Source organism: Echinops telfairi, unplaced genomic scaffold (genome assembly GCF_000313985.2).
Source record: "Echinops telfairi isolate 266 unplaced genomic scaffold, ASM31398v2 ScPeMD7_443;HRSCAF=831, whole genome shotgun sequence".
Lineage (NCBI taxonomy): Eukaryota > Metazoa > Chordata > Mammalia > Afrosoricida > Tenrecidae > Echinops > Echinops telfairi.
This window is the reverse complement of record NW_022104341.1, coordinates 24,958,587-24,969,986: the sequence shown is the minus strand read 5'-3', so window position 1 is coordinate 24,969,986 and position 11,400 is coordinate 24,958,587. Positions and strand designations below refer to the sequence as shown.

The 11,400-nt window shown below is 46.5% G+C and overlaps 1 protein-coding gene across 1 annotated transcript in view; it reads right to left on the bottom strand.

The window, feature by feature from the left end:
• The window catches only part of GCLM (glutamate-cysteine ligase modifier subunit), an 81,228-nt gene extending 71,778 nt beyond the window's left edge, over positions 1-9,450 (bottom strand). The window contains exon 1 of the mRNA XM_013003792.2: positions 9,386-9,450. Within this exon, the coding sequence (XP_012859246.2) occupies positions 9,386-9,450 (65 nt within the window). The remainder of the gene's footprint in view (positions 1-9,385) is intronic.
• Positions 9,451-11,400: the final 1,950 nt, after the last annotated feature.

Below are 11,400 nucleotides of genomic sequence, written 5' to 3'. Positions count from 1 at the left end.
CCTTCAGGCAGGATACCTTCAAGCATCTAGTAAGCAACCATGTGCTTGCTTGTAAGAAGCATCGCAAGTAGCACTATTATGGGGGAGATTGTGGGGATGAGTCTTAGTCAGGAGATGTGACTGAGATTCATCTCCAACTCATGAGCATGAAGGCCACCCTCCACCAGTCTCGGCCTTCCTGACTCTTTATCACGAGCATAGAGCGTTTCTCTGCCTACACGCTCTTTCCCGGTCCACAGGTTCCCACACATGACACACCCTACATTCATCCTGCCCGTCTCATTAATATAGCAAACAAAACAAAACAAAAAACCCAACCCATGCCCACATGGGATTATAAACACAAACACAGAGGTTAGGATTTAAACATGTTTTTTATGGGAACACTATTCAATCCACAACATGCCTTTTGAGCCTTTTCCACCTGCTCTGGGTGGATTACAAAGGCACAGCTTTTACCATATAGCTCTTACAGCTTGGGGCAATTAGAGAGTTTTAAACTGAGAGGACAATATGAGAACCGGAAGGGCCCAGACCGACCTGTTTTGAATCGAGTCTGAGCACAGCCAGCTGAGTGTACATGCAGCCCTCTGTGTGGCTAAGAGAAAGGGTAAACATTGGTCTCTTGAAGATCACCTTGTCATTTGATGTCTGAAGATACATCTTATGGACTTGAATGGGATCCTTGAGCTGAGGTCACTTGAGAAAGGTGGGGCTTGGCATTGGGGCCCCCTAGACTTTGGGCTCTGGTCTTGATGGCATCGAATGGGAGCTACCTTAGGCTAGTGGGCCATACATGATCAATAAGTAGAGGTTTCTGTTGTAGATATTATTTATACTCAAAACCAAACAAAAAACCTCACTACCATAGAGTTGATTTCTACTCATTGTGACCCTGTAGGACAGGATGGAACTGGCCCCAAGGGGGTTTTCAGACTAACTTTTTTTTTTTTTTCAGACTAACTTTTTATGGGAGAAGAAAAGCCTCCACTTTCTCCCACGGAGCAGTTGATGGCTTCGAACTGTTGACTTTGCTGTTATCAGCCCGATGCATCACCACTATGCCACCTGGTGGGGATTCTTTGCTCTGTAACCTGGAAACTACTGTGCCTTCTGGACTAAACAAAACAAACCCAGTATTTTATTATGATAGTGGGAAGAAAGTATGATGGAGAGACTGTGTGGCTTGAGAGAGGCCGATCTGAGTGGTTGTCAACTCTATGTTGTGGTGAGGTGCCAGCGAGTCAGCTCTGACCCATAGCAACCCTATGTGCAGAATGCACCACTGCACACTCCTGCACCATCCTCCCAATCGCTCCTACGCCTGACCCCAGTGATGCAGCCACCATGTCAATCCATCTCCTTGAGGGTCTTCTTTTTTGCTGACCCTCTAATTTACCAAACATGATGTCCTCCAGGACTGGACTCTCCTGACAATATGTCCAAAGTATGGGAGACAAAGTCTTGCCATCCTTGCCTCTATGGAGCACCCTGGCCTTCCTTCTTCTATACAGATTGGTTTGTCCTTTGAGAAGTCCATGGTACTTTCAATATTTTTCTACAGCACCATAATTCAACTGCATCCATTCGTCTATGGTCTTCCTGATTCAGTGGCCATAAGTAGTAAAATGATATGATCCTGACTCTCTCTGAAATCCACTTTCCTCTTAATTAAAGTTAGGATAGTGATATCTAAAATTAAATGATATGAAATGACTTTAACATGTGAAAGTGCCTGACATTTCTGCTCTACTTTTGGCAAAATAACTATAAAATGACCTCAACATTATTTTGAAGACTACTAAAAGTGTTTACTTAAAATCATGTTTTAGACTTACTGTTCTTTCGAGAGTTCAGCTGTATTTCAGCAAGAATAGTGACGATGCCCACCAGATAGTCCAATTCCAAATCTCCATGGAACCTTGTGGGGTAGTGATTATTTGTTGGCCCGCTAACCTCAAGGTCAGCAGTTCGAAATCACCAGCTGCTGTGCACGAGAAGATAGGGCTTTCTACTCCCGTAAAGAGTGATAGTCTTACAAGTCCGTAAGGCAGTTCTACCCTGGCCTGGGGTCACCATGAGTCAGAATTGACTTGCGAGCAGTGAGCTGGCAGTGAGTTGAGAAGGTGGCATAAGCAACAGAAAGTAAGCGGTCACTGAATTGTCTTGACCCAAATCGGCCTGTTGGTCTTGGCACTGTAACATTCGGGTACTTGGTCTGTTCTCACTAAAGCCAACCATTCACCTCTTTGTGTTAACAAATTTTACATTTTATTGATTTAGTTCTTTGGAGTAGAATATCCATTTCTTCAAGATTTAATGTTCATATAGATTAATATATATGATCTAACTCATGATTATAAATGATCAGAACTTTAGAAGCTTTTTCTTAATTAGAATTACTTTTCCTTTTTTGCTATTAGATCACTTAATTTCACTTATTTATTTATTGTGGAATAACTTTTGATACCTCCATTAAAGCTTAGCCTTCAATTAATGAAATCAGTTAATGGTGCTTCCTAAGTTCTATAGGTGTCTTATAACACCTACACAAATGTCATTGCATCTCACACACACATAAATGCTGCTTAAATGTTGATATACCATATATACTCGAGTATAAGCCAAGGCACCTAATTTTACCACAAAAAACTGGGGGTGCTTTTTCAACATGAAAAATGTGCTGAAAAAAACTCAGCTTGTACTCGAGTATATATGGTATATATGCATGGCCCAGCAATTGATAGACAATCTGACACAGAAATGCCAAGGTGCTTGGTTTGGGTCCGCTCTAGCTGGTTGAAACTGAGCATAAACTCTCAATGGCTGTTCATAGCACCTGCCCATGATGGTTTTTCCATTTTTGCCTTCAGATCCTCAGTGGTATACCAGCAAGTCTGTATACCAGTCAGGATCCAAGCAGCAAAGAGGAAGTTCTGGGCAGTCTTTAGGACACCAATGGCCCTGGCATGGAGGCTGGCAAGTGGGTGGCTATTGAATTCAGTTGTTATCATCTAGGTTGGGATGCCAAGAGGGAGCCCTCGGCCACCCACTCTGTCTGCACAGGCCCCCTACCAGAGCCCCCTGTTCATTTTAGATGGCTTATCTGAGTAGCTGCTTGTGCACAGAGACGGACAAGCTCAGCCTCAAATGTGGTTCATGCTTTCTGAGAGTATACAGTAGGAAACACAGCACTGGTTTCTTTGACAGTGTCCTCCTTTGGGAAAGGGGAAGCCTTTGCTGTGAGAGGCAGGGGAAGGACATGGTGCAAAGGCAGGGTCCCGAAGGTACGGTGGGGTCTGGCACCTGGGGTGGGCAGGAGGTGAGTTCCTGCCCATGTGCGTCAGCTGGCCTGGATTCCTGATCATGCTCAGAATCACCAGGTTATGAGAAGACGATTTCTGCAGAAATCCAGCTTGATGGATTGGGCAGTTCTAGGAAATAAAAGAGTAAACACTTGGCTAGAATGTCACTCATGTGGCCACTGCCAAATCTTTATCAATGCAGTTATCATCATTGGCTGCAATGAACCATGCTACATTATTCCGGGTGGGCTAAGCTCTCTGAGATAATATCACTGGCATTTCAGGTGAATAACTGACATGGCCTGCACCCAAGTTTTCCCTGGGCCTTTGCTATCCAATGAATACAGGTTCTGTCCTGTTAGGAGCTCCCGAGGCCCCGACTGGCACAGACCCAAGGTCTGCTACACACTCTCAATGCCAGCAGAGTCTCCTCCAGAATCCAAAAGGCCCTGTTGGATCAGGGGCCCCAAGGCTTTCACAGCTAGTACCCCTCATTGCCCTGGGCTTTAGGCTACCAAAAGGACAACCCAGGAGCTTTGGGAGTTCATTTTGTGTGCGGTGTGAGGTCTGGGGTCCTGTTTAACAGTTCTGCAGGTGGAGATGCCGTTTTTGCCAGCACCATTTAGATAGTCTGAAGGGGGCTGTTGGTGCCTCCACTCAATGGAACTTGATGCTCTGGTGGAAAAGCAGTTGTCCATAGATGGCTGGATTTAATTCCAATGACCACTTTTCCCAGGAAACTGACACTTTCTGGGCCTTTATGAGCTTTGGGCCCCTGTGCAACAGGTTACTGGTGGATTAGCAAAGGATTAGGAACTTTGCTGAGTAAGTAAGTCAGTGTGGGGTACTTTCTGCCAGAGTGAATTTATCTCACACAGATCTGATCCTGTCACCTCTCAATGGCTCCACTCCTCTTGCAGCTGTGTTTAGAATGGTGTTACCCAATGATCCTTGACATCAGAATCACCCAGGAAGTGGGTGGTTATTAAACTGTAGATTTCCGGGTTATCTTCTGGACCTATTGAAACTGAATGCACGCACACCCGGAGATCATGCCCACATTTCAATATCAGGCACACACACACACACACACACACACACACACACACACACACCAGAATACCAAGGTCTGGAGCAGAGGCTGGCGATGATGGAGGGGCAGTTTGCCTTCATGATATTCCCCAGCTGCACAATTCCATGGCTCAAGGACCTATAATGAAAACACGCTCCCCCAGAGTGTACTCCCAGATAAAGCCCAAACTGCTTACCATGGACTGTAAGACTCAACGGGAGGCGGCTCTGCCTGTCTCTCTCTCCTCTTCTCCCTTGGTGGCTGCCCCTGCTCGCTTCCCATTTTTAGCCCAAGGGATGCGCCTTAAAGAACTTAACCAGGTCTCACCTCCTCTTACAGCTCCCACTGCTGAGCATGGGCTCCCTACCATTCCTACTCCCTTGCTTCTGCTTGCTATTCTGTTATTCTTCGCGTTCAGCTCAGTCATTATCAGGCTGCTTCTTCTCCATGTCCCTTAGTGGCAAGTCATGGTGACTTAGAACCCTGTGCCCTCACCTTTCTCCCCATTGAGCTCAGGTTTCCAGTGCACACGATGATTCCTGGCCTTCAGTTGATGCTCAGTAGCTGAAAATGAATCCAGTTCTTTGAAATGAACCAAAGCAAACAAAGCCTGGCGTTTCTTTGGGGGCTGACTAGAACTTCTTAACAGAAGTTGAGCAGGGGGGTTCTTTCGAAACTGTCGTCTATCAAGGACAGCAAGAGGATTAGGACAGAAGCAATAATCCCAGGTTATGAGGTTAACCATGTCCACTTAACGCAAAGTCAAGGTACACATAATATATGCAACAAATTTACAACCCCCCCTCCAAATGAGACACAATGACAGTGTGGCTCTCCACTGCTTGGGTCACACACACACCCGAGGAGGAGCTGGAGTTGGACTTGCTAGCTGTGTTGGTGGGGAGGAACTCAGGCACTGAAACGCAGACAGATGTCCTGGGGGGCGGGGAGGGGGAGGTGGTGTCCTCCTAAAATCAAGGAACCATAGAAGGGAGCAGCTAGAGTGGGAAGCATGAACAATATTATCATTAAGGTTCAGACACCAGCCACAAACGGAGCCCCACATGTTGAAGAGCTTGGAGTAAACTGTTCTGTGGGAGCTCTCAGGATGGCTGGCCAGGCTGTGTGCAATGAAGCTGCCCGTTCACGGCTTGGTGTGGGGCTGCTGTGTGCAAGGACAGGCGTGGCGGATAAGTAGCAGGGCACAGAACACCAGAAACTCATACACCCTCACCAGCCTGCGCTCTCTGACGCTGCTCTCTGATCTCTGTAACGAAGGCTACTGTCTCTCTTCCTCCACGTCTGGTCCTCCCCAGAGGCAGCCCGACCATGACACTGTTGTAGGTTTTGTGAGTTTGGAAACTATGAACATTCCCAGAGCTGGGAGCATTGCCGGTAGGACGTCTACCTCCTGCTCCACCTCCACACGCCTTTCAACGTTAGCCTGACAGGAATCTGCGTCTGAGCAACCTGCGTTCATTGAGTCTGGTCCCAGAGCCCCGCAGAATGGCAGGATGAGGGAGTGTTGACTCCGGATAGCACTCTGCTTATGTTTCTTTTCTCACCGTCTTAGCCCCTGGTGCCGGATTACAGCCATTCTTTCCACCTCGTCGGAGAGCTGAAGGGAACAGGGTTGGAGCAGCACTTTCCCATGGGAAGCTGTTTCTCCCACGGCCATGGCCCGTGGTGGGTGCGCAGTCCCAGGGGGGTTTCTGCTGTAGGGGAAGAGGAGCCACTTCCAATCTTTCTGCAAGAAGCTTTAACCTGGTTTCGAGCCCCAAGACCTGCTGCCAGGGCCCTTCTCCTCCCCCTGACCTGCTGTTCAGTCCAAGGATCATTTTTCATGAGTGTTTTAAGGACTCTGTGCGGTGTATCCCCTTTCTTCCTCTGACTGTACAACATCATGCTTTGAAAAAGAGTCGGACCAGTAGATAAGTGCAGTTTGGGCCCTGTAGACTCCAGGGCTGGTTCTTTGTCATTAAAAGGAAGAGGTGTGAACGTGGGCTGAAAACACAATGGGGGTGTTGAGATTTAAACACAATCCTGCCCCTGACAGTTAATCTTCCTGTGGCCTCAGGCATGTTCCTTATAGCTTATATCCTTATATCCCTTTTAAATAGCTTTAATAGACTTACTGCCATCCAGTTGATGCTGACTCATAGTGACCCTAAATGACAGGGTAGAACTGCCCCTGTGGGTTTCTGAGACTGTAACTCTTTACGGGAGTAGACAGCCCTGCCTTTCTCCCAAGGAGCCACTGATGGTTTCAAACTGCCGACCTTGTAGATCACAGCCCATTTCATAGATTGGACCAGGCTCTTTCCTGGGGACATGGAACAGAGTGTTGAAAATGCTTGGTGCTATTGGTAAAGAACACCTTCGATGTCTTTCCAGTTATGTGGCTGCACCCTTGGGCTAATTCCACATTCCTCCCTGTTTACCCCCAGTTTTCTAGGATGTGGGGTTCAGTATCTGAATTACCTTCTGCTCGAGCACTAAGCCACTCTGCATGGAAATGTGAATGCCAGGCAGGGGCATTTGTTAATTGTGTCTATTTAAAGAATGCACAAAGCAATTCAAGTAGAATGTGCTTATACAAGCGAAAGGCCAGTTGCCAAAGAAAGCTGTGTGTATTTCCTGCTGAGGGTCATGTGCTGGGTTATGCAACACCTGATCTTTGACTCCTGGCAGGTATCCAGTGTGTAGCTGGTTGGATTTGAGACCTAAAATGCCCTGGCAGCTGCTTGTAGCCTTGAGAATGAGGTGACTCTGGGGTTTCGATCCTGAAACAGCCTCTCCGCTGACCCATCTGATGGAGCCCAGCAGGTTTTCAGGTGCAATGATGTTGCCTATGCCATCTCCTAGGCTCTTGGGAGGAGAACGGGTTTTTCTAAGAGCCCAGTTGTTAGCATCCTATCTAGGCTTCCAGAGCAGGTTTCTGGGCTTCCTGAGGACATTTGTACTTCTAGGCAGGGGGTTCGTTCGAGACTGCTGGGGAACGTTAACATCCTAAGCAGGTTCTTGAGTTCCACTGAGTCAGAGAACAAACACAGTCCACGTCCCTCTAAGCCAAGCTTCTTCCCTGGGGCAGATCCATGTCCTATACCTACCAGTCAGTGTGCAGGGTCCAGGGCCCTAGACCAGCCTCACCTTAGACTGTTAGTGTTGCTAAGTGACATGAAGATGGTTCGACCTGTCTCAACAGAGCAAGACCTTGCCTGGCCTTACACCAGCCCCACAATTGTTGAGTCCCTTATCTAGAAGGTCTCGTTTTGGGGTGTTGGATGAAATCAAAGCATTGTTTCCATTATATCACTAGGTCAACCAAGCTAAGCCGCTTTGTCCACAAGCCCACACTAATTTGGATTGCCACATGGTCCAAGTGGTTCCCTGGTGATGCAGTGGTTAAAGTGCTATGCTGCTAACCCAAAATCTGTGGTTAGAATTCATCAGCCAGAGGCTCTACAGTCTGCTTCTGTAAAGACTTACAGCCTTGGAAACCCTAGGGGGCAGTTCTATTCTGTCCCACTGGGTCACTATGAATCGGAACCAACTTGACAACCGTGGGAATAGTCCCAGCTGAATCTTACTGAGCTCCACTCCACACACCTTCAGGAACCCAGGGTCCTTCCATGCATGTCTGCCATCCCCTGAGCCAGTTCTCCTGGTGGACTCAGGATGCGCCATGTCCAAGATGCAGGGGGCAGAATGGAAGAAGAGAGTCTGGAGGGCATGGCACTCATCACGTCTGCTCTATGCTGGAGGTTAAGGTCTATGCTGTAATTCTCTGCTCTATGCTGGAGGTTAAGGTCTATGCTGTAACTCTCTGCTCTATGCTGTAAGTTAAGGTCTATGCTGTAACTCTCTGCTCTATGCTGTAACTTAAGTAAGCTTCAGGTCAAGGCCACACTGAACTCCAAGGTGTTGGAGTTGGGTGTTGTAACCCATACATTTGGGTTACGTACCCAATGAGGTCTTAAAGGATCTCCATCTGGGGTCTCAAAGATATTGTGTACCCAATTGCTACGTCAATGTGCATGGATTCTGGTGCATGGCCAGGATCCTCCCCACCTCCTATTTTTTAAAATAAACCAGACATGTTGGGTCTTGCCTTCAAAACCTGACCTTGCGACTGACTTCATGGAGGTGTGGCCTGTGCAGTTGCATAAAGTTCTGTACCCTAAAGGGGCCCAAACCAACACACCCTTGTTGTCAAGTCAATTCTGACAGAGTAAACTTCCCCATAGGGTTGCCATGGCTGTACGTCTTTATGGAAGGAGACGGCCACAGCTTTCTCCCTAGGGGCAGGTGGTGGGTGTGAACTGCGAACCTTTTGGTCAGCAGAAAAGCAATTTCACCATGGTGCAGCCAGGCTCATAGGGAGGCTTGGTGGAATATTCTGCGATTGCCACATTGAAATTCTAGATACTTTTTTTTTTCCTTTTGTACTGGAGCCAGCGATTTATGTAGCTAGACATGCCTCCCACGCATTCAATGTGTGATGGAAATGTATTCGTTAGGAAGGCTTCTTGAAGGATGCAAAGAAGAGAAGATCCATTTCTCAGGAGTCTTACCATCTAGCAGACGGATGAGGAAAGTGGAGTTAGTTGCCATTCAACATGCTGCCCCCCCATTACTATGAATATTCAGACAAATAGGAGATAATCTCTGATTGCAGAGGGTGGCGGTTAGTGGCTCGAGAGATTAGCCCTGGCTAGGGTGCCTTCTAAATGCATTTAAAATTGTTAGTTAAAGAGAACATTTATTAAGTCTTAAATGGGACAAGGACACGATAACTTACAGAGACATACGATCTGGATGAGGGAGACCAGTAGCCTGAGATCACAATGGTGTCCACAAGCTTGGTGAGATACAGAACTTTAATAAAGGACATGGAGGTCAAAGAAAACTGTCACAAAGACATGGTTCTTGGCAGACCAACAGATCCCAGTTACCAGTGGAACTCCTGAAGTGGGAGTGGGGCCTATGATTGGAACACATATGTTACCTTAGGCAGAGGAGTTTACGATATTGGTCCAGTAGCTTCCCTGAAGCCTCCAGGGCCTGACTCATGGTCATGAAGCACTCAGTATGGTGACCTGCATCAAGGACGCACCCAGGTAAGCCCCCTGAGAGAGAGTGCCCTTCCGTGGGCTGGCCCAGGGTGTGTGTGGAAGTAATCCACTTTTCAGTGTACTCTCTCTGAGGGCAAAACGGTTGACATCCTTGGTCAATGGTCAGAGGGAATTCAGTGGAAGCTTAATCCATGTGGGGGTTCTGCTAATGAATTTTGGGCTTCCACTGTCATCCATAACCTTTGCAAACCAGGTGTTCAGAATTTAAGCTCCAATACAATGATCTCCTCCGAATATGGATTTTATTATTAGTGATCCTTGGATCACATGGACTAATGTGTTCCAGTTGGACTTGGCTGACACCTCGCTTAGATGGGTGCTTGATTTAAGACAATCCTGTAAGACTCCAGATGCTATACTTTCTGATTTCCTCACCACACTTTGTTCAGCACCCATATCTTCAGTGATCACATCTATGCGTTATTTTAAGCATACACAAAATAGAGAATATTACAAATACCTATGTACCCACCACCTAGTTGTGTCATTTCTTGACCTGTTGTTATGTTTGCATCAGAGGTTTTTAAGAAACTGAAGTATCACAGATATAGTGGGAGCCTTATTTGTATCTACCTCAGAGTTTATTCTCTTCTCTACCCAGAAGTAGTCACTTCTTGAGTATGGCTTTTGTAATTTGTCTGCCTGTCATAATATTTTTCCTATATATACATATCTATGTCCATAAATAATGCTTAGGAATTTTTGCAAAAAACATTTTGAGTATTTTTGAGACTATAAAAATGGCATTATGCATCATCTATTTATTGATACAACAGTTATTTATGGAGTAACTACTATGGTGATGCTGATCATATTCTTCATGGTACACAGACACATTACCATCCCTTCCTGAATTTTCCATCACCATCAATGTAAACTCAATGCTACCTGAACAAACACCTCTGCCCCACCGACCACTAATGATCTCTGGTTGCTATATATTTCCTTACTCCAGATTTGTGAAATTGTACAGTATTTGTTCCTGCCTGGATGACTTATTTCATTGTGCATAGTGTTTTCAAGGTCCATCCATGTTGAAATCATTGTGTTTTGAGATTTATTTTGAAACATATATTTCTAGTTTGTTCACTTTCATCACTACATAACATCCGATTACTCGAATGGGCCATGATTTTATTAACTCATTCTGTTGGTCAATGTTTTGGCTGCTTTTCACATTTTTGTAATTAGATAAGAGACTACAAGGAACAAACGGGAGCATGTGAAGACAGTCAAAGTTTCTCTGAAATACACTAGACCTGAGAATGGCCTTGTTGGGCCAATGGACATGCAGGTCTCTAATTTTAGTAGCTATTTCCAAATGGTTGTCTAAACGGATCTTCTCCATGCACATTCTCTCTGCAGAAAAGAGTTCGTATTGGAGGCTTGAGGGTGGTGTACCTAGATGGGCCTGCTTACAAGGATGACCCTTGGCTGGGGGCTAGGAACGTAGATTTCCGGCACGCTCCCACCATTTAACACAGCAACATGTGAGCAAGCATTGTGGTTTGTGCTGAACACGGTTTTCCTTCTGGAAGCCTACCGTTTTGGAATGTTCTATGTAAGGGGTCCCTGTGTGGCACCAAAGAACCACGGGCATTGAGTCGTGGACAAGATTTCCTGGCTGAAACATGGCGTGCACGTTGCTGGGTTTTCCCTGCCACGTGGTGAGTGTGGTCAGGGTGACCCTTGTGGGGGGAGGGAGAGAGCATGAAGGATTTCTCATGACTTCCATTGTCTTTTCCCCTGACGACCTGGTTGGGCACTCTTACTACAATCTCACTGTTGCCGTTATTGTGAGGTGCCATCAAATCGGTTCCAATCTACAGCACCTCCATGGGCAACAGAGCAAAGGAAACACTGCCTGGTCCCTCGCCGTCCTCACACA